This window comes from Amphiura filiformis, chromosome 18 (assembly GCF_039555335.1).
Source record: "Amphiura filiformis chromosome 18, Afil_fr2py, whole genome shotgun sequence".
NCBI classification, from domain to species: domain Eukaryota; kingdom Metazoa; phylum Echinodermata; class Ophiuroidea; order Amphilepidida; family Amphiuridae; genus Amphiura; species Amphiura filiformis.
Window position 1 is genome coordinate 17,116,697 of NC_092645.1, and position 27,855 is coordinate 17,144,551.

General features: G+C 36.9%; 1 protein-coding gene across 1 annotated transcript; it reads right to left on the reverse strand.

Annotated features, from left to right (window-relative positions):
- Positions 1–42: 42 nt before the first annotated feature.
- LOC140139947 (uncharacterized) lies at positions 43–27,855 on the reverse strand. The gene is made up of 5 exons (XM_072161731.1): positions 27,496–27,855; positions 27,101–27,269; positions 25,393–25,532; positions 6,158–6,290; positions 43–4,390 (listed from the first exon to the last, which is right to left on the reverse strand). The coding sequence occupies exons 1-5, from the start codon at positions 27,616–27,618 to the stop codon at positions 4,257–4,259; spliced, it is 699 nt and encodes a 232-aa protein (XP_072017832.1). The 5' UTR covers positions 27,619–27,855; the 3' UTR covers positions 43–4,256.

Consider the following 27,855-nt stretch of genomic DNA (forward strand, 5'->3'; position numbering starts at 1 on the left):
GTGATGTACGTTGATCCAGTCCGTCGTAGTGTGACAGACCTATTAGCTATAGCCCCCTCTCTAGAAGTATTTTATTATTTTCGTACTTACTCTTTCGATGCAATTTTTTACCTACTTGGCAATAGGGTTCTTGTTTATGAGCCTAAAATGCCTAAAATGAAGTCATGGCGTCTTTTCCAGCCTTTGCTAATCTTCATCTCCACAGACATACGTATACGTACTTGTACGTACTGACGTCATGACTTTCCCACAATTCATTGCAACATTATAAAGAAATACATCCGGGACGCTTAATTTCTTTCTGCAACCATAATGGGCCGCAATATATCATTAACCGCATAGTCCGAGGCAATGTTCATTATTGTCTGGGTCAGGGTCTTAGGGTTAGGGTTAGGGTTAAGGTTTAGGGTTAGGGGTTAGGATTATACGTATTTATTAGTACTAATATACTAGTAATAGTATATTGTGTGTATGCACTTTATTCCGTAATCAATAAGTATGATAAACAAACAACTTTCTGGCACTTGTAACGACCCATAGCACAGTTGTGTAGACATATTAGACCATGGATACGTAGATTGTGGGTTCGAACCCCAGGTAAACCGTTGTAGAATTTCTTTTTATTTTATTAAGAGAAAATAATAATGGTAATGAACTCGTGTTATATCCAGCCTCATAGGTCTATACTTACATGTATGTAGGCCTACTTTATGTGTTATCGTATTGCGGCTCATTATGGTTGAAGAAAGAAATTACGCGTCCGGGACAGTTTATTTTAACAGGTGCGAGGCTTACATTTTCAGACAATGAAGCTGGAGTGCTATTACAAGGAAACAAATTGATGTGTCGAAATTCTAAAATCATATGTCAAATTTGAAATATTTAAACATGTGTAACGGGATTCGAAATTTATATTTAGTGGTGCGCGACCTTATGCTTCCGTCTCGTGATCCGCGCAATGCATTACTGGGAGTGTTGAGGCCGTACAAAATTGCAACGTGGAAGCTCCGATGATTGTGATATTTCATCGCCAAACAGGGCTGGGGATTCAGGTAATAATAAATTTGGTTAATTAATTGAAGTAAAGGAATGTTTATAGCACACGGTGAGCTCGGTGGCATGTGTGTTTAGTGTGTTAAATCATGGAAATTTATAGATTTTTGTACACATATTCTGGTATTGGAAATTGCGTGTGAAGAAAGCATTGATGCCAAATATTGCGTATTTTTGAGATGATAACCGGGGGTTTGGGCTCAAAATTCTCTTTGTTGACATTATGTCAGGCGCTAATTTGTGTGCAAGGGTCATTACTAATGTGTATTTATCATGATGTTTAGATGTTAACTTCAGTAGAGTAAACCATGAGTGCATTTGGCCGTAAAATTGGTCATTTTCTAGATCATCTATATTTTGGAAATTAATATTTTGCAATTTGTCACGTAGGCAGTAATAGGGTCATAGGGCACGGTACATGCCTGCCGCGGCACACATACAAGTACGGTTTGTCATACAAAGCATTGGGTCATTGTGTAGGATGTATAAAATAGATTGAATGTTTGTACTTTGTTTATATTATGTCAGGTGCTCCTAATTAAGTGATTGCTCGCCCATTGTTGTGATTTTGACTCATGTACCAAAATAATAGACCAAAATGTTGTTTGGCATGGATTATTTGGATGTTCATAATTGATTAATTTAATTGCTTTTCTGTTTGTTGTGATGTCAATTCAGGTGACCAAAATTGTCAAAAGAAATGTATGCTTTATAAATGTTAATTGCGGATTAAAAGAAATTAATCAGTTTCATGTCAATGATGTTACATTTCAGTCATGTGAAGTTCAAGTAAATAGGTGATAACGCTGTGTCTTCATATTATGCATTTATCATGTTACATGAACTTGTGTGTAGGCGTATAAATGTCGGTTATGCAAAATGGCATCATGTTTGAGCAGAAATGCCATTATTTATTATAGCTCAGTTGCGATGCAGGCGAACTGTAGTCATAATCCAGATTTTTATGTGTGTACCAAAGAATGAGTATTATTGTTTCATTGGGTTGTTGGTTGGCGTGAATGAGACAGTATTTAAATCATAACATTTTGGATTACCGTATTCCATTTGCAATTGTTTGGATATGAACATGGTGGTGGACGTGGTAAAGGAACAACATTTGTCTATTTTTGTAGTGTAAAGACGAGCGAGTTATGGATGAATGTGAACCAAAGAGTTGCAAAGGAAATATTGGTGCTTTTTCTGAAAGTAAGGCCTAGTTTGACATGTACGCATAGGCCTATAGTCATGTGGTGCTACAGTGGTGTGCTAGAAATTAAGGTGGTACCTTACTCGAGTGTCACATATTTATATGGTGCTGATTATGCGAATTTTATTGTGTATCATAATTGTGTGTGTCTATGCGTCATATTTTTTATATTGAGACCCGTCCATTTTATATGCTAAATGTGTGTCTGGTTACATAAAGTTACCAGCTTTTTATATATATAATCATGTGTGCAACAACTGATCACATAAAGTGAGTCAGATTTAAAATATGTGTTTTTAATAATGTGTGCTACCAATCTGTGTACCTAATTCAGGACCAAATTCGTAGGTACATTTTTATATTGTGATTTCTTGTTTCACCAAAGATATCATTCTAAAATGTGAGTTTTTGAAGTCGAGGTATAAGTCGAGTTCAGACGAGTTATCATTTATTCCTTTTATTTTCAACCAGATATGTAGGTCCTCTATTTGGAAGTTATTAAAGCGTTATTTATTTTGTGAGCCCAGTAGGCCTTCACTAGTTAGTATCAATATTTTCCAAAAGAAGGTAACTCGTCCATAATGTTTTGATATATTATACATGTAACACAAAATACCTTTGCATGCCTTGTTAAAATTGTATGTTATAAGAATGAATCCTTGCTATTAATATTATGTGCACTATTTTGTCAATTGCCGCAAATTGCCGCATCTAAAGTTCTCACATGCCAAGAGAGTTATGTGTTAGCGAGTTTTGATTTTCTTTGAGGAGTTATGGGGCGAGTTGGTCATAAACTATCATGTCAGTGGGGAAATACACACATGAACCCAAATTAGCTCATTTCTATTATTTTTGTGTGAGATGACTAATGATAGCCAAGGATTAGACATCATTGTCATTCTCACTTAGTGCACCATTAGCAGGTATTCAAAATAATTGATTATCTTATGTTTTCTTAAAATGTGATATTGCAACAAAATAATGTATATTGTTCGATAATGACCACGAGTGTGCTTGTGCTGGACAGTCGTTACTAAAGAGAGTTATCGTCAAAAGAGAGTTATTGTCAAGGGAGAGTTATTGTCAAGTCAGAGTTATTGTAAAAAGGGAGTTATCAAAAGGAGAGTATTGTCAAAAAGGAGTTCCAAAGGGAGTTACTACTAAATAGGAGTTATGTATCTGATTGTTCAGCCGGGTTACTCAGGTCACTCATGCATGTTGCAATGTTATATTACCGTATATTGTGTGTGTAGACATTAAGACAATTAGACATTAAGACATTTCTTTCTTTCTTTTTATCTTTAACAGCTCTGTTTCTAAGCTCTACTGTTTCTGCTGTTTCTGCTGTTGTGTGTTTCTGCTGTTTCTGCTGTTTCTAGACTGTTTGTAAGCTCTGCTGTTTCGGTTGCTGAATCTGTACATGTACCAATTCTGTTGTTTCTGAAATGCTGCTTGGCACTTTGCTGTTTGCTGATCGTGTTCGTGCTGAAACAGCTCGGTTTCTGATGCAACTCGGTTGTGGTGCTGTTGTTTAGTAGTAAACAGCTATTGGTTATTCATGGGAGTACAAGCTCTGTTGTTCGTGAAATAGCTTTGTTGTGGTGCTTTGTTTGGTGACAAATAGTAGTAATAAATAAGTACTAGTACAAAGTAAAATCTAAGTTTCCAGTGCAGTTCTTAGTGGTCCAGCATAACTCCTCCAGTGCACCGCCGGATTCCGGCTCCGGCCAACCCACCCCTTAAAGCCACTTGCCAGCCACAAATACCATCAGACCTAACCGCTCGGTCCCGTTACACATGTTTAAGACTGAGATGTTACGTAATCAATACAATTTTCGCCATATCTTTATTCAAACACATGATCTAAAAAAATCAACACACACAATTTGTTCCTTAGCACTTAATTTAAATTCTTTTTCATTCATATGTTCACCAATACATCTTAGTAAGTTGGTCTTTCAGAATATGCAACAACAATTAATATGAAACAGACTTTTCAGCAAATTAACCCGGTGATTTTCGTTGATGCAGTGAAATTGATGGAAATCGGCCATTTTGGATCCTTGTCCTTCACTAAGATGACTGGATAAGTGGGCCCCTTCTTGCTAGCATCATAGCCGAGATAAAAACCTGGAAAATAAATATAATATGATATTATGAAGTTTCGAGCCTCGGATGGGGAGGGGAGCATCCGAAAATATGTAGTCATTTTAGACATAGAGTCGCGTAGTGGCTGGACTCGGCTTCTAGAGTAACCCAGACTCCATTAATAGAGTCACCCTGACTTCATTACAGGGTCACTCCGACAGTTCGGAAATAGCACAAAATAATGATACACATAGATGTACATCAAGATAAAAATTCAGAGTACATAACGGAATAGAAGACTTTACTTTCAGTTTCACGCCATATAGGCGATCGTCAGACGACAGGATGAAGAAATTTAGGCTGAACCACCATCCCTCAGGAATTGGAGAATATACAATACATGGTGTCAACAGCCAAACTATTCGAGAGTCTGACTCACTTATCGAGTCATAAATTTCTTGACTCTGTCGACGACTCTGAATGTAGAGTCAGTGCTAGTTTACTCCGCTTTGAGAGTCACCTGACTCCATTCTGGCTATTAGTGTGATTGTTCTACGCTGCTTTGTTCAGGGGTTATAACGTCGAGTAGGTCAAATGTCAAAAATTTCATACACAGAGGTCAAATTTAGATGGTCCGATTTCATCCAAACTGCCTGGTCTCAAATTACTCCCCTGAACATAAGAAATCTCAAACATATACTTAATTTACAATAATTTTGGTGCAATTTTTATTTATTCAGAGTTAATGCAGCCAAAGTCTGTAGAAATATGGACATGCACAACCTTTGACCCATGCTTTCATCCGATTGTGAGGTTACACATTTCTCAAACAAATTATTTTCCTATTTCGGGCTATTCCAGAACTACATACCCATCTCCCCCGTTGACATTTTGATTTCCCACACCTTTCCCCCTCAAAATTGATTGGGAATTCCCATCAGGAAAGGTCAAAAGAACATCCAACTTCCTGTCCAGATGCACATCGGAATGCAAAAAATTGGGAATTCCCATATATCCTTTTGGTGTAAATGCATATAAATCCCAATTCCCAAATGTGCAGTCTAAATCTTTGGCTGGGAAATCCCACTGCTCGGGAAATCGTTTTGGGAGTGTGTGGAAAGCATAGGGGAAATAATGAAAAAATTTAACCAATTTTTGTTTTATCATTTGAGGTGTAAGGATGCCAAAAACATTGGTCCATTAATGTAGCAAAACTAGATGCTAACTCAAAATTCACTCCGTAGCGCCATGTACTAACTAGGGGACGGCAAAGAGTATTAAAATTGTCATTAAAATGACTAACAATGGGGCGAAAAATTGACAAATGGTTAACAGGTCACATGCCACAAATATGAGTGTCACTTCCATGTTCCCTGGGACCCTAAAGCCAATATTATATAGTCCAGGATATACCGGGATTTAATGTGCATCCACCCAGCTTTTTAGCTTCCTTTTCCGGTGCTATAACCATATAACACATTCAAGGTGTTAACAAAAATAATTCCCGGCACTCCGGCCCTATTCAAGGTCAAAGGTCAATACAGTGGTCAAATTTTAAAGTTGCTCAAATCTGGTTAAAAAGTCTACCTGCGACACACCGTTCTTGAGTTATAAGCAATAAGGTCGAATCTGGGGTGGTGTCAGTTTTTTTAGCCACACAGGGGCCAAAAAGTAGAAATGCTCCGATTTAAACGAAAATGGTCTCAAATTGCTTGTCATGTAAAAACAAGTCAAATAAGGAAAAAGGCAAACTATATTTAAAGATGGAATGTTTTTTATACTTATTAAACATGATGTTTTTCGAATTACCCTTGTATTGTAAACTTTCCAAAGTATACTCTAGTGAAGCCTGTACATCCGATGTCGGTGATGCATTAAAAAACCGTCCATCTAATTTTACAGGGTGAGCTATTGTGGCGTCTTCTATAGATTGTGGAAGGGCCTGTAAATAAGTAAATAAATAAATAAATAAATAAATAAATAAATAAATAAATAAATAAATAAATAAATAAATAAATAAATAAATAAATAAATAAATAAATAAATAAATAAATAAATAAAACAAACTTGCTTAGTTTTATTGTATAAATATACAATACTAACACCCAATCGCAGTTTTGCTCAGAAAGTGCTTTTAATACACAATGTCATGATTAAATTCATTACCGTTATTGCAGGCACGTGATAGGCCCCCAAAAATGTACGGTGTCTTAAAACCATAATTTACAATCGTTTAGCTATATGGCTTTAATTTTCCAATACAACAGAATTTTGAAGAAAGACGGAATGTAACAGTCACGGATTATCCTACACTTTTCGAAACACACCTCGAACTACATGACTGTACAGGTATCGCTCTCTGTACACGGGACCGATGGCTTAACGTCTGCTCCGAAAGACGGCGTGATATGATGGTTCATTTACCCTCATATATACGTCTAGCCCTTTTCTTTTCACTGATTATCCATTGTATTTCTTTTGTTCAAGGTTCGTTGCCCCGGCCATTACCTAGAGTAATGGAGGTGGCTAGCTGCCCAGAGACCATTATCAACACAATAGCTCAAGATAACGGTCTCGGGCAGGAGCTGAACAAAAGGAATACTAGGACATTCTAGAAACACTATGGAAAGGATCACAACATACATGTAGAATCTGAGTTAGTTTGGTAGACTTACGGAACAAATGCATTTACAGCTCGATTTATATGCAAATGTTACATGGTAAGAGAAAATTATAAAGGGCTACTGCAGTCCGTATAACAGTAATATTTCATATAACACCACTGGTGCTCAATTAATAAACATGCAAATTAAAACTTAATTAGCATAACGAAGTAATAATTATTCATAAATAAAAAGTAACTGTTTCGTTGAATGTATACTCAGTACATGTATATAAACTTGCCATTAAGTTTTTAGAAGGGAATCTGTTATTATCCTTACCCAACCCAAAAAACGCTCAACGGTCCATGCAAATTAGCTACTAGGCAAGAACCCCGGGATACTACCATGAAGCAATTCCTGGAGAGGGCAATCCCTCATTTGCATGTGACGCTTTCTTATTTAAATTAGCCATTGTGTTATTGCTTAATATTCATATGTTATGGGGAGCACTTTACACCACCAGGTTGGGCAAGTCATGAATAATTTAGCGTTGTGAAGCCAAATAAACTTATTATTTCCCAGGCTTGAAAAAAATTACAGGCAGAGGTGGGAATCGATCTCGGTACCTCCCGGTTAAAAAGCACAGTGCAAGACCGCTAAGCCAGCTAAATATCTGTTGTGAGACGTGTAACATTAAATCAGTAATAAAAGACGTAGATTCTTATTTTGGGCTCAAATTGTAGAAAAGGGGAAATATTTGTCTCTACTCTAAAGAAAATAAAAATTGAGATCTTCAAAACAAAATGTTACGGCCCTATTGAAAAAAAAAAAGATTGATATCAAAATAACTTTAAATTCATTTCACGAGGCGGCATTGTCACAGACGAACACTGTATAAGCTAAAAACTAGGTCCTCCCCACTAGACGACGTCGTAGCACAGTGGTAGAGCATCAGACTGGTGATGCAAAGGTTGTTGGTTCGAGTCCTCCTGTCAGCAATGTTTGTTTTTGTGAATGCAATGCTACGATACCATTTGTTCAAATTTTTCTTATTTATTTCTTTTTTATTTATTTATTTATTTATTTGTTTATTTATGTAAATAATTATGCTTGTATTTATTTTGTTTAATCACTCACTCACACTCTTTAGAAAAAAGGGCTCTTGGTCGATCAGTTCATTTATTCATTGTTTGATAGTTTGATATGATATGTCTATTGATTGAAATTGAATATCATATAATTTATTCATATTCATTGTTAGTGAATTGATTGATTAATTAACTGATTTAACTGATTGATTGATTTGTTGAGCCGGTGCAAGTGAGTGCGTGAAATGTTAGAGGTGAGTTACTTGAACAAGCCTTAATAATTATAATAAATAAATAAATAAATAAATAAATAAATAAATAAATAAATACATAAATAAATATAACAAGTATTGTAAATAAATAAATAAATAAACAAATAAATAAATAAATAAATAAATAAATAAATAAATAAATAAATAAATAAATAAATAAATAAATAAATAAATAAATAAATCGCTTTCCCCCTCTCAGCCTGCAAAACATATTGTGACCACCCCCTTGTTGCACATTCAAATTATTGGGATCCCAAATAATGATTAAATACATCAGATTTGTAGATGTAGGCCTACAGTAAAAAAACCTTTTTTTTTAAAACTAAACCGATATTTTACTCATTATTGACCATGGTAGGCGAAACCGTCAATAGTGATTAAAGAATTTTTGTTCAAAATAAAATTTCCATATCATAAGCCCGGACCTTTACTATTATCCTCCCCTCCCCCCAGGGGGTACTCACGTATAAGGTTTTCCACGAAAATCCATAGACATGGGTCTCCTTTTAGATTGTCGGTGCTATGTGTGAAAAAACATGCCGGAAAACATGTTGCTTTTACTATTTTCAAGCTCAAATCCTTAGATATGGGTCCTTACTTTCCTGACAATCCTTAGATATGGGTAGGGGCCTACCTATTTTCGGTAAAATCGTGACCCTTAGAAATGGTTATGGGTTCGGAAGCTCGGGCCGCACATCTCCGTCGAAAAATAATCCAAGTAATGGTTAAGCCTTTTAAAGCGTTTTAAGGCCAAAATCGCACCCCTCACCCCAATTTTACCCTCCCCAGGACTCATAATTATTCACAGCCCCTGATAATCTCCTAAATTATTCAATTGTTTTTTTTTTTTTCCTATAAAGCTCCTGTAATATGCATGCACATATTGAATACAGCAAGCTACATTCAAATTATACATGCACGATGCAAGTGCTATTCCAGAAACGCTGCACATCAGTGACATCACTTAATTAATATTACTACCGGTAGTGAATGGCAAGCTTCGAAGGTTGAAAGTGCGCCCGCTTTACTACCTGAGAGCAATCCGGTAGTGGCGTTTCAATTTATTACGTGTTGGGAAATCCACAAGATCAAATAGAACGGTGAGTGATGATTATTTACTTATTTTTAAAACAAACTTCTTAGGCCAGTTATAAACTACGTTCACGGCCGACAACTATAGTTTGAATGATATTTATTATCACACGAGGAAATAAAAACAAACGAATATGGCGCCTCACGTGCTTCAGGTCAGGTCAGTGGTCAAAGGTTTTTTTATCGCTAAATCGCTGGCTGAATATCGTATCAAATTTAAGTGATACACTACCGTCGTATTATTGACACCAATTCCTAATTTCGACATTACTATTGTGAAAGGTTATTCCATTATCAAATTAGTAGACTTTCTGTAAAAAACAAATCACTGGTGCCTGATGGGAAATACTAGTGCGCCATCACCGGATTGCTCCCTGCTCTGCTAGCTGGCGCACTTTCAAGCTTGCTACTCGCACTGAACAGGCAGAGTTCGCAAAACTAACGGCGTCGTTATTTGCCAACCCTAAAAGGGACCGAAATTAATTATTCATAACCGATCGATAACTGGCCTCATTTTCTAACTAGCAAACCAGCGGGATTTGTCATAGGTTTGCGTTGATAATAGAACAACCGTGAAGTTAGTGTCACCCCCTTGATACTACCCAACCAGGGGAGCTTCGCAACTACTCTAGTCAAGAGGATATTGATTTTTGTTGCTGTGTGCACCTTTTGGTTGCCCCTCCTGACAAACTTGGCCATTTTGCTGGACTACACTATCTTTAGTCTAGACTGCATTTACAGAGCTTCAGCAGTAACATCAAGGAATCTACTGGTCATTTTTGGAAGATTTCTGTGCTGTCTTTTGAGCAGAATTGAAAGGAAAGTGATTTTTGTTTACTACTGTTTGTGGGATTTGATCTAAACACTGCCCATGGCTAGTACAAGAAGCTGGTTGTTTTAACATACTCCTACCTACTCTATTATGGGTACTGGGTCAGAGCCACAGAGTCAGTCGCACATCATTAACTTTTCTATCAACAACATCAATTGATGGGACAGATAATTTCATTGTTGACAATTTATCTCTGGAGTCATCAATACAAATCTTTATTGACTGTGAAACTGATATAATGGGTTGTTATAGTAGAAGTGAGCTCTTGGCTCTCAACGGGGGTACCACTACACGCCTTCCTAGCAATGTGTGGAAGAGGATTGTGTCGCTTGATTTACAGGCAGTGAGACCTACTCATAGAGGTTCACAAGGTTCTAAAAAGGCAAAAGCATCCCCTCATAGAGAACTCAATACAACACCAATTTCTGATCTCCTAACTTTACCACATACATGTGACACGTCGGGTGTTAAATTTGGATTGTGGAATGCATACTGCAGTTACTGTCCGTTTTCCTATACACAATACACAGTGCTCTCACCATTGACGCGTGACCTCTACAAATGATGTGTGTTGGAAGAATGGACACTTGCCTAGTTAACATCACTGTGTGAAAAATAACCAGCCAATATTTTATTTTAATATTCTCTTTAACTTCTAGCAAATATGTTTCTCTAACATGACCTAAAATTACAGCTAGGTTAGATGTTCAGAAATGGTCGCACTTTTGTAAAATATGAGTGAGGGCAAAGCATAGCTAGCTCATAGCTAGCCAACTCCCCGTGTTAATTGAATGGAGATTTGACCGAAAATATTGAGCTATATTGGTAACGGACCGCTCCGTTCTGAAGGATGCTACAAAAATCGGTACAAGCTACATTTAAACTATTCTAAATAGGTTCTAGAAAATATAGTTTTGTAACATGTCCTAAATTTTTAGCTAATTTAGATGTTTGGAGAGGGTCGCACTTTTGTGTTTTAGGAAGGATATGTAAACGACAGATAACACCAAAAATATGAAGAAATTATTTCCAAACCGTGTTAAGTCAACAATCATTATGTTGCTCATTTTGAAGAATGCTGGTTAACAAAAAGCAGGTCTTTGTCTCATTTCGTGAACAAAGGTACACATACCATTGTTTCCTTTCGTTTCCATTATAATCGGTTACCCAACTGAAGCTATAATACCAGCTTTATTGCGATGTCGCACATTGAAAACAGACACTTGTGCACAACCAGAGAAGATCTGATTTAATCAGTTGAGCTGCTTCAATGGGTGTTATCTTGGTTTAATAGCTTTTAATGGGGTTTAAGTCCTGCAAAGGTCGAGATGAATTCTACTGTATACATGACTGCATCATGGCTCGCTCGATAAGGAACAAAACTACCATGTTCAGCGAGTACATAATTGAACATGATCTTGACTGTTGTATGCTAGTTGAAACCTGGTTAAATGTATCTGACCCGGTTGTTGTAGCAGAACTGGAACAACCTGGGTACAGGTTTCTTAGTGCACCACGTGACAGTCTTACTAGTGGTGGTGGCGTAGGTGTTTTATTTAAAGAAGAGATGAAATGGCAGATATTTAACACTGAAATCACGAAGTTTCCAACTTTCGAATTCGCATGTTTCACCACCATTGACAAAGACGTATTTTACTTTCTTGTTTATAGACCTTACCCCTCGTCTGTTAATGGTCTGAAAACTTCGCAATTCCTCATTGAGTTTGATAACTTTATCGAATGCATAAACACCATGACTAGTAAAATCATCATACTTGGTGATTTTAATCTGCATGTTAACACTCCTTCTAAATATGGAGTATCGCATTTTCTCACAACACTGGACAGTGCTGGTTTACACCAACACGTTGTTGGTCCCACACATAAAGACAGGAATACTTTAGATCTGATAATGTCTCGTCTTGAAGAAGATCTTGTTATCAATTGCACTGTGGACTTGCGACTAGGTTCAGACCATCATGTTGTTCTGTTCAATGTAAATCAACAGAAATGTAAACCGTCCAAAATCCAGGTTTCTTCGCGACTTTAAAATTCAGTTAATAGAGAGTTTTTCCAAGCAGATCTTGAGAAAGAGTTCGTATTACCGACTCATTACCATCACGTCGATGATCTGGTTTCTCACTATGAGACTGCTGTCACATTGACATTGGACAAACATGCTCCAGTCAAAACTTCCTCATGCAGCTGTCGACGTAGACAACCATGGTACAATGATGAGATACATCAGGCTCGTCGTTTGCGTCGAAAACTAGAGCGTCGATGGCGAAAGTCACAGCTTGAAATAGATCGTCAAGCTTATGTTGAGCAGCGGAATGCCACAAACTTGCTGATTGAACATTCCAAGCAGGTGTACTATAAGCATGAATTTCAGAATGCGGACTGTAAATCTATTTTCAAAAGGTTGATGGCTTACTAAATAAAACTACAAAACAGCTTCCAGTCCATGATTCGGCAAAGGATCTCAGCAATGACTTTGCAACTTACTTCAATGATAAGATCAAAGCTATTTATCTCTCGCTTGAAGATGGGCTGATTGATCCTAACTTTGAAGGGTCTGTACCTAGCTCTCTTTCTCTTTCTGAGTTTGATCTGTTAAGTGAGACGGACGTTCGCCAGATGATCAATAAAGCTGCTAAGAAGTCATGTTCGCTGGATCCTGTGCCTACATGGTTCCTGCATGACAATATTGAATCTTTTGTACCAATCATAACTCAAATCATCAATGGTTCTCTATCGACAGGTATTTTTCCAAGTAGTTTAAAACATTCTATTGTTACCCCACTCATCAAAAAACCATCTCTTGACCAAAATGATTTCAAAAACTATAGACCGGTTTCAAACCTCTCCTTTGTATCCAAACTGATCGAAAAACAAGCTTGTACCACTATAACCAACTATATGGATAACTATCATCTGGGTGAAGAATATCAATCAGCGTACAGGAAGGCACATAGCACTGAGTAGGCACTCATGAGAGTTAAGGATGACATCATGAAAAATCTTGCTCAACGCCAAGGTGTCTTCCTAGTGTTGCTAGACTTAAGCAGTGCCTTCGACACAGCCATGAAATCCTCATTAACAGGCTTGAATTTGATCTTGGTATAAAGGGTACTGTTCTTCAGTGGGTCAGGTCATACCTTTCAAATAGATCAAGCAGTGTGTTAATCAATGGTGTGCTTTCAGACCCTATGTCTTTAGAGATTGGTTTACCACAAGGGTCTATTTTAGGACCACTTGGCTTTACTTTGTATGTTCTACCACTTGGTCGTATAGTTAGATCTTTCGATTTGAATTTTCACATGTATGCAGATGACATACAATTGTACACAAATTTTAACCCCAAGGATCCTTCTTCCATTGTGGTTGCTCTGAATAACCTGTCTTGCTGTGTTGATGCTCTCAGAAAATGGATGAGGAGAAATATGCTTAAGCTCAATACCAGCAAGACAGAGTTCTTTGTAGCCACTCTTTCCCACCTGAAACATTTTGTGGGTCCTGTGTCATTGTGTGTTGGTGATATATTAATCAATCCATCTGATAACATCCGCAATTTAGGTATTATATTTGATTCTTCCATGTCATTGTCTGCTCATATTACAAACCTTTGCTGTAGCTTGACATATCATCTTCGAAACCTTTCTAGGATTCGTAGGTATCTTGATCGTGATACTTGCCATCTTGTCATCCGTGCCCTCATCTTGTCTAAAATCGACTATGGCAAGGGTCAAATAAAACTGACATTCAGCGTATTCAACGCATCCAGAACTGGGCTGCGAAGATGATATGTCAAGTCCGTAAACAAGATCATGCAACTCCATGTTTGGAAGAACTGCATTGGTTGCCTGTGGAAAAAAGAATTGTGTTTAAAGTACTTTTATTAGTCTACAAATGCCTGAATCATATGGCTCCCAATTACATCTCCTCTTGTATCACTCTCAATCAACCTGGTAGAGCTGGACTGCGCTCAGCATCTGACACCACAAGACTGACAGAGCACAATACATCTAAACTGCTGAAGTCTGCTGAGCGCGGGGCCTTCTACTATAATGCTCCCAGAATGTGGAATTGTTTACCTGTTAATATCCGTGAATCTGCATCACTTTCTGTTTTTAAGAAGTCTCTTAAGACACATTTGTATAATTAATTATATTTTTGCTCTCTATATATTTTGCTTGTGTATATATTTTGGCCTTTTGCCACCTTCAATATTGTTTGTAGCGCTACGCTCTTTATGTAGCAGCGCTTTATAAATGCTCAATATGTATGTATGTATGTATGTATGTATGTGTATGTCCAAGATGGCGACCGGTTCGGACGTGCCTCAACGTTCGTCCGACAACTTTCCAAAATTCCACCTTTGGATTTATCTATTGGTTGCTTATTTGGCATATACATCCGTCGTAGCTTCCGCCGTTAACGTTTGCGCAAATTGTGAGAAGATGGGGATAACTCAGGAGCTAAAAACTCCTTTCAAAGAGGCAATGCGATCTGGCCGTCTAAAAGCAAAAGAACACACGCTTCCGGATACCACAACAACCGGCATACGCAACCCGGACATTTATCCCACTGCCGAGAGTTTCAATCAGTTCACTGGGAAAATCTTGACTGACAATGAATGGTCTCATTTTGAAGGACTTCAATTCCAACTCAGAATCAACATTGCAAATGAACAACATGGTAAGAAACTGAACTTTTATCATCCCGACCCAATCAAATGGTGGAAACTCGTCAAAATTCTAACTTCAATTTTCATTAGGGGAGGTGAATTTCAAGAACAGAAAGCTAACTACGGTGGTGAATATAGCACGACTTTTCTTAAGTATGTGTACCGTATCATCTGCAAATTTCCCATCCCTGATATGGGGAATCGCCCAGCACCCAATGCTGCCGTCAAAAACTGGTACATTAGAAAAATAAAATATGGTTTGGACTACATACGCAATGAAATCCAACCTAGTTTCAAGAGCAAAAATCAAAATGGCGTAAACAAAGAACCCAACCAAATTTCTAAGACTAAACTTACTGAACTCTGGAAATCGAACAAAAAACGGGCAATTGAAATCATCAAGCATGATTGTATGGATAAGGCACAAGTGAAGTGTCCCGTCAACAAAGAACTAGTCACGGAGTTTTACTCTGAGAAAAGCCGTCGTTTATTAGATGAATGGAACCCTGATTTGGCACCATGGAATGATCATCGTGATCAACTGAACTTAATTCCCCATCTCGACATGGATAATTTGAGTTTGACAATGCCGATTACAGAAGATGAAATCAAGCAAGTCCTCCGAACTGCTCCGAACAGAAGTGCACCAGGGTACGACCGTATTACTTATATATTGACTATAAAATAAGCAATGTGATTAACGTCTTAAAATCAATATTTAACATATGTTTAAAAAACTGTAAAATACCTAGTGATTGGAAACATGCTATCATCAATTTAATTCCCAAATCAAGTGATGACTCAAGAGATTTGTCTGAATGGAGGCCTATTTCAAAACTTGTCACTATTTACAAAACGTTTATGATGGTTCTAGGCAAGCGTCTTATTCCGTGGATTGTTGAAACTAATAGACTTTCTCATAGTCAAAAGGGATCTTTACCACGTAATGGATTACAGGAACACGTTTTTTGTCTTAAAAACTCAATTACTGATTTCAGACATCAATCTGGTAAATTGTATATTATGTTTCTGGACTTAGCAGACGCTTTTGGGAGTATTGATCATGAAATGATGGTCGATGCTTTAAAGGCCTATGGGTATCCTGATATAATTGTCGATTTAACTAAGGACATTTACACAGAATCTACATTTCAGGTTATTACGAATTCCGGTCTTACCGATCCAATTGTCAGACATAGAGGCATCATTCAGGGCTGCCCGTACTCTGTGATTGCTTTTGAGCAGGGGATCGACATATGGCTAAGGTGGTTATGTAATGACATGCAGCCGTCCATTCCCAATCAAGTCCAAGGGTATGTCGATGATATCGTTCTTGCTACCACTGACGAAGCCTCTATGACTGACATGGGCTCTAAAACAGAACTTTTTCTTAACCATTCTGGTATGAACATTAAGCATCGCAAGTGTGCTATTTTACATGGCCAAAGATCTGGTAACAACTGGTACCGTAGGGATGATACAAGTACTATTCAAATTGAAATTCAAGGTGATGAGATACCAAAACTGGGCAAATCTGGTAAATATCAATATTTGGGCCATGACATCAGTTTGGATGGTAAATCTAACCAGTCTCAAGTTGCTGATATATTTACTTCTCTTTCTCAAATTTTGGTCAAAATAGATTCGTCTTTACTTCCTATTGTGGCCAAATTGGAGGCGATCAATATCATGGTTATGTCTAAATTGAACTTTTACCTTAGCAATGTAACCATGTCACTTTCTCAGCTCACTGTTTTGGAAGATGAAATTGTTAAGTTTATTAGATCTTGGCTTGGTATAAATAACTCCAGTAATAGGGACATCATGTTTATTCCTAGAAAGTTTGGGGGATTAGGTATTATCAATCCTACTACCACGTACATTGCTAAAAAGATTTCGTTTCTGTTATCGACTTTGAACTCTGATGATCCTCAAACAAGACATAGTGCACGCTCATCACTTGAGCTACATATGGAAAAAGCGTAAAGTGGACATGAACAATATTGAATCTTCATTTGCTGGCTATTGTACTGATGAAAACGGTAGATTGATTAAGCAATGTGCGGTTAATTGGCCTAAATCGGTCTGGATCGAGCTCAATGAATTGTGCATGCGTGAAGGCCTGAGGTTGGAGATGTCTGGTGACGAGTACGTATATATCTCCTCCCTTGATAATGTAGTGGCTATTGTTTTGCGCAATCAATCTACCACATTCAATCATATCAAAAACCAGCATTTAAATAACCGTATCACTAGGTTTAAGACTAAGATATCTCAAGGTAGAATTCTAAACACACCTTGCATCAATTTGCACATCTCGAACAATTATCTCACCAATACTGCTATTGCTGATAATCTGGTCAAGTTCATCTTTAAGACACGTCTTCAACTTCTTGAATGTAATTCTCTGTTGCACTATTATTATCCTCGTGTTTATCCTAAGTCATGCTTACTATGTAACAACCCATTTGACACTGCTTCTCATGTTCTCAATGGTTGCATGATTTTCAATAACATGTACATCAAGCGTCACGACAGGATCGTTAACCACATTCATTCTGAACTCACTAAGACCCGTCCTCAGCTCATTGTGTATGTAAACAAGATAATTACAGGTAACATGCTGAATTCCAACTCGACACAGCTTTATGCTAATGTAACCAGGGAGCACAGAGTACTTTTTTTGAATTCTTAATGCTATTTTTAGTTGCACCATCAATTTGGATGGTCCATGGCAAGTATTTTAAGCACCGACCGGGAGACCCCCCAAAATATTCACACGGACCCCCCCAGGGGGGGTCAAATCTGAATTTCATCGAAAGTATGTCAATATGGGTATCAAATGAAAGGAAATCACACAAGAAATTCAAATATCACAATTATATCTTGTTTAAACAAATCGTTTTTCATTTATTTTCAAAAAACACCATATATAGCATAAAATATGTGTCAATGGATGCGTTATTTGTACATGAGCGTATTACAATGGCGTAACTCCTATAGGCTCAGGGTGAGTGAAACTGCAGGGCACCCCAGACTTGCACATTACCCTTATTTTCAGTCTAAAATGATCCCACCATATGCACCTGCTTCACTTTGAGCCACAAGCACAGGCAGCCACTGTGTATTACATTGAGAGTCTTTGCGACTTGATTGACATATATTGAAAAATCTTGCATTATCATTCTACTTGGCAGTCTTACACGATATGCATTGTCAACATGTTTTTTATTAATTATTTTGTATCTGCTTTGAGTCTGCTTACCACAGGATTGATCTCAGCCACAGGTGTGAATTAGAGAATAAGGGTATTGTTTTTAGCCTTGGAGTGCATCTATCGTCTCATATAACACGGGCGACATCATTATTTTAAGTAAAACAACGGGGCGAGGCCGAGTTGTTTTACGCCGAAAATAATGGTGTCGCCCGTGTTATATGAGACGATAGATGCACGACAGTGGCTAAAAACAATACTTTTATTCTCATTCTTAAACACTTCAATTCAAATAAAAATATCATTACAAGTAGGCCCCCTATTACAAATATTAATGAAATTAAATCCTACATTTTGCAAGGAATTACCTAGGGCTTAAAATCGATCAGTCCCGTTGTTGTTATGCGCCTCCGATTGGTTCAAATAGCGAGTACGCCAGTATCGCGTCAATGCACTCGCAGCTGACCCGTGTGATATCGTGTCATATCACACAGGTAAGAACCAATAAGATTGCAGGAACGTTCTCAAGTGTTTAAGAATCTTATTTAAAGTATGGCTTAATTATGTTGAACCATAATAACTTTACTGAAAAGTGAAAGTGCTGTTCAACACACATTTTAAGTTGCTCCTTAGCAATGTATAATTTTGTATTTAACATATCAAATGGTATACTACATATATCGCTTTGACAAGTTGGAAAAATTAAATGCCTTAGTGTGGTCTTACTAAATATACTAAATCAATGCTGTCCCATTGTTTTGTAAGAACTATTGGACGGTATCTCTAAGACTAGCTTTACTACATTTTAACAGCCCAATAACAATTAATGGTCATAAATGTATAGATGAGGTGACATCAGTGTATATCAACCAGGGCAATTGGAATAATATTGATGTTTAAAATGGCTTTCTTGTATGCCTACATTTTTGTACTAGATATGAAATGGACCTTGATCAAAGTATGATGCATACGCATAATGCTGGGCAAAGAACAGTGGAAATTGCCATGATGTGTGCGCATGATGTCACCTGTCACCTTATCTATTATCCCCTTTCCTTAATGTAACATACATTCTGCAAGTTCTTAATCTTGAATTACTTAATTATTATTTCCAAAATGACACTTGCTAGTAGTAGTCGATATAATCTGTTCATCAATGCATTCATTCGTGGAGCCATTTCATTGATCTGAAAAGACACAAACAATCTAGTTTTACTCATGTTATACTCCATTTCATTTAATCTTGGCAGTGAAATGGACAAGTGAAAAACAATGTGTGCACAACTGTATCATGCAAGACATTAGCCTACCATTGCCAACTGCCATGATGAAATGACCTGAAATATTATAGGTTTGTCTTTGCTACAAACATCTTATAATTTACAAATCAAATAATATAATAATATTAGTGTGAATTCCCACTGAGGAAACTGAAGTGGTTTAGGCCCTATAGGAGCAAAAGTACTTTTAAATGTTTCTGTGGGAAAATCACCCCTGTGAATTCCCACTGAGGAAACTAAAGTGGTTTAGGCCCTATAGGAGCAAAAAAGTACTTCAACTTCAAAATAATTGCTACAACATAAACAATGAATTTGTCCAAAAATCAACTTTTGATATGTTCAGACTTTATCCCTGGATGTCTGCTGATGCCAGTGTTTTGCTATGCTACGCGCGTGCTGCATACAGATATTACCACGCAAAGTTGTTGTGAAATAGGAGCATCGGCAGACATCTGGTGATAAACTCTAGCGCACGATATCCATCAATCTATATACTTTTTAGTGTGTAGAACTACAAAATGATAGGAAGTACAGAGAGAGAGAGCTGAATACCACAAAATCACCCGTCTTTTACAATGATTTATAAAACAAACTTTTAATCAGGTCACAACTTTTAGCGCAAAATATCCAATTGATGCATTTTTGTGCATATCAGGGACATAAAGGTAATATAAATGTCAGCCTGCAATAGAAAATTCTCCTCTGGGAAGCTTGCTAAGAGAAATGACTAATGAAATTCAATCCAAATGCTGCACAAAGAACTGCTAGACCAGAAATCAATCTCATTACAGGACATTGAAATGTTTGCAGTCAAGAGTTGAACTGTTTGTCAGCACAATACCGAGGTGTTTAACTAAGTGTTTTCATCAGAAGTTAATTGTAACAAATGAATGGTCATAAGGTTATAATCATGTTAATTGTAACAAATCAATGGAAATAAGGTTATAATCATGTTAATTGTAACACATTAATGGTTATCAGTTTATTATTTATAATCAGATTAATTGTAACAAAATATGAAAATAATTAATATCATGCAGTGTCTCAATAAAGTTTTTTTTCTTTTCCTTAATTAAACTTGAAAATGTGATGAATTGGGTTGAGTTGCAGACAAACGCAACTGATATTGGCAATTCATGCAAATGTGGTCATAATTTATGAATATCATTTTTATCAACATATCATTTTTTATCATGACTTGGATTAATTATTGTAAAATTGTAAAATAAAATAAATACAGAGATGTGATACAGTACATGGTCAAAATTTCCTGATGGTCGCATGTCATAAGTTGGGTACAATTTCCATTACATGGTCAAAAATGACAAAAAATGTATTTTTTGATATGTTGTACATATTTGCAACCTCTAATAATTATCACCATTTTTAACCTTATCACATGCTTAATTTTTGAGATAATGCTTAATTACTAATTAATTAATACACAGGCGCCTATGTAAATCTCAATTTTCAATTGCGTTTTTCTCAAATCGGACCTCAATTACAAAAATGACTGTAATTTTTTTATTTTATGCAAGAATGTCATCAGATTTGGAGGATATGATCTCAATACATTATTGCTTCAAGTGAACTATTTAAAATAATTGTACGTATGTTAATTACATTGTGAAGGTCAATGACCTTTTTACGAGTAATTAGCGAGACAGTTATTCTATTATTGAGGAAATGAATATCCGTACATTAGCATGTTGCTAAAAATACTGAAATTCAACTAAGATTTCATTAAAAATGTAAAAAATGGAACATATAACCTTTTAAGGTGGTACTACACCCCTTGATAAATTTGTGACTATTTTTGCATTTTTTCTCAAAAAATAACACATTGGTAACAAAAGTTATGTATATTATAGGGGTAATTAAGGAATCAAGTTACTACACTGGAATTTCAGTGACTCAAGACAAGCAGTACTTTATTTATGATAAGAAAATAGGTACTGCTAGAATGTACCTCATTTGTAATATATAATGAACCCCTTGTCTTGAATCACTGAAATTTTGGTGAAGTATAATGGATTCCTTGCCCCAATAATATACATAACTTTTGTTACCAGTGTGTACGCAAAATGTAGTTACTTTTTGAGAAAATGCAAAATTAGTCACAAAATTTATCAGGGGGTGTAGTACCACCTTAAGTAGTCAGTAATTGTTTTAGTTGTACAAATTCAACATTCAAAGCTGTCAATACATCATACCCTCACTAGATTTGAAAAATTAACCGGTAGTTTTGACATGCTGACATGTGAATTTTCACATAGGCTCTATTGCACACTCCCGCATCCGCCTGCTCCACATCCGCCTGCTCCTCCACCCCTGGCATTTTTCATTTCAACTGATGTGATTTTTTTACTGAATAATACATAATTATATGCTTCAGTAGATTGAAAGAGTATAAAATTAGGCTTAAAATGAGGTATGAACCACTGCTGTAGGATATGGGGTTACGGAAAGCCAATCAAATTTGTATCACAATTTTCAGAAAAGTGTAATCCCTCCACCCTTTTTGCATACCCAACTTATGACATGCGACCTGATATGCTTTGAAATTTCCTGAAAAAATGAGCTGTCTCATTCTAATTTCTATCGTGCAGGGCAAAATTTCCTGAAAACAATAAATTTTTAATAAAATTTCATGAAATCAGGAAAATTTCTGAAAATCACATCTCTGTATTAAAGTATAAAGTTAGAAACAGGGAATAGAAAACTTGTTAGAAATTCATGTGAACTGGCAAAAAAAAGTAGTATCTTGCAAATCTATATTTCTGCATGGCGACTCCCTTGACTTTGCAGCGGCTTTTGATAAACTTGGTGATATTTTCACTCCCTTGACCTTGCAGCGGCTTTTGATAATCTTGGTGATATCGTCTGAAATTTTCAAAATTGTGTTTAAGTTTAAATAACGTTTATTGAGTTTATTGTTCAGCAATAAACTTTTTTGCCGCCAGAAATAAAGAGGGTCAATGCGGTTGCTATGATTTTGTTTTGGTTGGTTACGACTTTCGCACCATTGTTGTATTATTAAATTTTACTATATTACAACCAGAGGATGGAAAGTAAACGTGGATGCGCTAAAGTGTAACACGTGTTACCGTGGAAATGCCCATAAATGACCACATTTCACATGTCATGTATACAAGTCGAAATTCCCAATAAAATACATCAATTGGGTAAAAAGACAATAGAGAGTCTAGAATAGACTTGGGACATAGACCTAGATATTCCTGCAGATCTCTGTGACAATATTGCACTTTTTTTGCAGATTTTTATACAGGCCTTTTACACTTAGCATTACGTCCAAACATATGGATCCTGCTGAGTCGACCGACGCTAACGTAAACACATTGACTGATAGGGCCTAAGTGATAAAGAATAATTTAATCCCGAATTTAATATTTAACACTGGTCAGCTTGAATATTTGCCTGTGCAACTAACTTGTCTTGAAGCAAAATTGATTACGTATTAATGCATGAATGGTACCAGTAACTCAACTGATCAAACCAGTCATTTGATACATGATAATAACAATCATGACAATAAATATCAATATCACATAAATTATTATTTATATTACCATTAAAATATCATGTACGGTACCGTACAGGTATATGCTCATAGTAAAGTGGAATTTACATTCATGTACCATGATATGCTTTCTAAAGTGAAAGTCAAAACTTCATAGATAAAATGCAACTTACCAAGAATTCATATACCTTCAGTCTCAGAAGACAGAACCACTGGCACTGGAACAAGCCTAAGCTTAGTCATGACAGTTGATACAAGCAGTCACAAACACCACACCGTCAGGTTGTAATAATCATGTTATCATGCTTGACGTGTCTATCAACGGCAGCTTGAATCTTATAACTTTGAGTTTAACTTCTTTTAAGTGGATCTACTCCAACTAGAACATTCAAATCATGCAATTTAACCAGTGCCATATAATTTGGCAAATTTGCCCACCACCGTGTGATAATAGCTATATGCAGCATGTCATGATGACAGGCTGCGTATAGCTCATTGGCAGCAATGAGCCTACGAGGGCAGTGTTCGACTAATCAATTTTATGTGATTAATTACATGAAAACCATACACAAATTTTAAGTTTTTATTTTTGAAAAAATTAATTTACATGAATATCTTTCTTTTAAAACCAAATTTGTCATAGTAAACTGCATAATAAATAAATGCAGTCAAAATCAAAAACAGCTTTGATTTCCCTATACTTTACTGTACAAACCCTAATTTGACCCCCCTGTAACATGAGCTGTGTGTATTTTTTTAATGGTCTCCCTTTCAGGGGACATTCTAGAGGTAATAAGGTATCCAAAAAATACTATCAACTAAAAATAGCAAAAAATCATATTTTTAAACTCTAACATCACCTGGTGCTCCTGGGTTAATGTTATTCATAGTAAACCGGACTTACTCATCCTTGATGAACAGTTGAAAAGGGCTTATATTGTTGAAGTTTCATCTCCGTACGACGCTTTTATTGATCAATGTTATAATACCAAATTTACATATTACAGTCCTTTGTGTGAACTGATCACTCTCGACACGAATTACTCATGCAAAATCGTCGTCATCATCATTGGCTCTACAGGGTGTGTCCACAAAAACGTGGTACCTGGGTTAAAAATACTCGGGTTTGACACCCGGAGGAGCAAAGCCATTGCTAAGTATTTGAGCATCAGCGCTGCCATTGGCTCAAAAATTGTGTGGCAAATGCGTGTTGGGGCGGTCAATGCACAGCGCTAGTTTGTTTTGGCCCTTCTGGTTGTCATTTGCTTGGCTATGGGTTTGCTCTTCGCCATGGTTTAAAATTTTGCTTCTCATGTGTTTTCCATGGTTTCTCACTTTTTGTATATAATTAGATTTTGAATTTGCCGCCTGCTCTGCGAGCTTTATGTGGCGTTCTATGTATTTTGTATATAATTGCAGTTATCTAATAAAATTTGAAATATGTATGTATGTATGTATGTAAGAGGCTGGGGGTGCAAAGCCTTACTGTGACTTACCCATAAAGGGGAGTACCAATGAACACTGCGTTAAGGGGCTTCCAAGCAATTGCCTGTTGCACACACCTTGCAAACAGATTGCTCCGTGTATTTTGGATTTGCAAGGAATTAATCCCCCCGAGCAACAGGCAAAACAGTAGAGACATGCTCTACTTTCAAAGTTGTTGCATCCAATCTAACCTCCTCCAGCCAATCAGCTGAGTGAACACCGGCTGGTCACTGCATTCATCGTGACTCCAGTACCGCTAACGTCTACCAGCAGTCACAACAGCTGAAGAAGTGAACTCGGATGAGTCACGAACATTTCTGAGTGAGTTTTCATTTTGCTTGTGTGAATTAGTTTAAAAGTTTCAAATAATTAGTTTTGACATGTTTGAGCTTCTGCTCCCTGGTTTTTTGTGACAGCCCACGTCTCCGCTCCATATAGGTCATTGCCGGTATGATGCATTGGTCAAACACCCTCTTCAGGCATTTTGCTCTTCATGATGTCGTTTCATTTTCCAAATGCCAACCAGCCAGCTTGGATTATTCGTGTTACTTCCAGATGGCTAATATTCCCCGGGCTATATCAATTTTCACCAGTTACTCTAGGTATATTTGCCAGTTGTTGGGATTACATCATTGTTGACTCTTGATTTCTCTAGATGTAGCACAGCTGTTGAACATAACTTATGTTTTCTTTATGTTGATCTTTAGCCTTACTTTGCTGTTTTTGCTATTCAGTTCGTTGAGCATTTGCTCTAGTAAAAAGGACAATAGGCTATAGTGTAATCTATAAATGGTACCAATTATACCGATAATTCACCCCAGCGTCTCGAAGCTGCCGGGGTGTTGGTGTTGAACCCGGGACTTATTGCAATACCTTTAGAAGTGCCAGGTAGCCTAGATCGTCAATAATTGACAAAATTGGTAAAAACGATAAGCGAAATCAAAACTCACCCATGCCGCCAGGTGTGCTGCAGAGGATGCTGCCAAACAGTCATCAGCTTTTGGATCATACGTATCTGCCTTGATCTGCACAATTGGTATTCCATCAGGTGGGCCAGTATTAGATGAATATTGATACATCAGAAAGTTGGCTGAAACAACATAAATACGAAGCCGTAACATACTTGCATGTATCTTTCCTATACTTGAGCGAGTCGAAAGTGTCATTTAGAAGGGTTGACAATGATAACATGAAGAAATACAAATGCAAAATTGCTTGCAGTTTATGTTAATTTGTGGGCGTCGAAGGCATATTTTATTCATTTGTGGGGTTCACCCCTGTCCCGCTCGGGGGGGGGGGCTTCATAAAGACCACCCCACAGTGCATCCACGTTTTATTAGTTTTTGGGGGTCTTCGTTTGTTTGTTTGTTTGTTTGTTTGTTGATGGGTTTTTTAAAGATGTTTTTTACATCTGTCAATCTGCCAAATGTACAACCACGACGTGCCAAAACAATGAAAACATGATTCTTTGCGCCACTCCCTCACCATTTATACCATCGCCAAAATGTTTTAGGGACTCATTACAAATATTTAAACAGTGGTGTTTTCATTATCTGAATCAATATATTATTGAAAAATAACACTTTGGTGTTTTGCAAAATGGAAAAAGCCCGGGGATTATTAGCCATCTGGAAGAAGTAAAACGAATAATCCAAGCTGGCTGGTTGGCATTTGGAAAATGAAATGACATCATGAAGAGCAAAATGCCTGAAGAGGGGTGTTTGATCATTCTACATTCTGCTTAATTTATTGTTGTTAATGAGTTATGTACGTTTTACAAAAGTGTTGTTGTTTCAGCCCTCTTTACAACATAACTCAAGAACCACAGGAGCTACAAAAGTATATCTGTGATATTTGAATTCTTCTACACGCTCACTATGAATTGAGGAATGCAATGTTTGCTAAAGCTCACTACCATTCACAAGAAGCTGTGAACTACTTTTTTTCTGCTGCTTCTACCAACAATACATCGTATACCCTTAATAATTAGCCTATCTGTCTTTCATTATCTAGTCACGATTTCATAGGAAATTATTTAAGAGGTCATTGCACTTTAAATGTCCTTGCCCAAAAACGACTTTACCCACATTGTTTTTGGTCATCTTTTTGTGAACACAATGGGTCAGTTTTTGAGTAAGAATGTTTTAGTAATACACCTACACCTTTCAGGAAATTGTAAGTTTTATGTCAGGTCAATTTGCAAAATATGGGTACAAATGCTAAATGTTGACGTTTTTGGCTCAAAATTAGGGTCGAAACATTGTTAAATCTCATTGATATTGGTTTTGTGTGATAGATAATTTTAATATCTCTCATTAGACACCAAAAATGTGAAAATCGAGGCTGTTGTTAATCAATGGCATGCATAAAACGAATTATACAGGAAAATGGGTCAAATTTGAGGTCATTGACCTCTGATGTCACGCTCCACCGCTCACGACACTCAAGACTTCACTTTTCAGATGCCCCATGAGATGTTCTATCCAATTATCATTCATAACAAGACACCTGGTCATTTTTGTCAAAGAAATTCTTGCTATCTCTTGGACCACCTGGTGAAGGGGTACGCAGGGATAAGGGTCCTGACTGAAAGGGAAATATCCACTTCCACCCTCTGGCACTCCACGGCCATTATAGTCATCCCCAAATCCGTCTTACCTGTAGGCCTAATAGGTTCCTTAGCAGGTTCAAGCACCCATTGCCCATCTAAAAGAGTCAATATCCCCGTGCCCATTTTAGAACCAAGGTTCGCAGACCAATACAATCTCACTGAAGTATTACTATCACGCCAGAATTGTAGACACGATTGGGGGTCACCTTCACACACCTGTAGTCATAAAATACAATTAAAGTTTCATCAGAGTTCTTTTAGCGATTGTATGCCTACTATAGGGCTTAAATCAATTCGTCGCTATAGAAAGTTTGCATCGAAATTACCCCGGTGTCGCGTGATTCACACTTAAAAATACGGGGTCAAAAATAACTTCAAAAGGGTCATTCTGAACCCGCATACGCGTATACATGCGACTGTTAATTATTGCTTAGCCACTTACTGAACTTGATCCTGTTGGTTCTGATATTAGTGGCCCACTCTGTGGTTTACTGTCCACGTTTTGGATTGGTTCTGGTAACGATGATTGTACCTGGCGCCTTCTGGCCTTTATACAATTCCCCATTGCAGTTGTAACTTCTTACGAATTACTTATTTGCCGTAGAAACAACCTGATATTTGATCATCAAGCATATTATTGTAGCAATGTCCGCTAGCAAATCAAACTGATAGAGTAACCACGTCTGAAAAAATACTTTGCATTTGATTCAGGTCTATAATAATCATTACTATTGTAGCAATCTACAGTACAGTGGATATTCAGAAGTCGTTGCATTTAACCATAGAAATAAAAAGTTGTCTT

Bases quoted from the DNA above. Each gene is read 5' to 3' on its own strand.
- LOC140139947 (XM_072161731.1), bottom strand. From the start codon at position 27,618: ATGGGGAATTGTATAAAGGCCAGAAGGCGCCAGGTACAATCATCGTTA. The intron at 25,533-27,100 runs GTAAGACGGATT...ATGTTGTTTCAG, and splicing joins GGAACCTATTAGGCCTACAG to CCAACTTTCTGATGTATCAA. The intron at 6,291-25,392 runs GTGAGTTTTGAT...ACTTATTTACAG, and splicing joins CAGCACACCTGGCGGCATGG to GCCCTTCCACAATCTATAGA.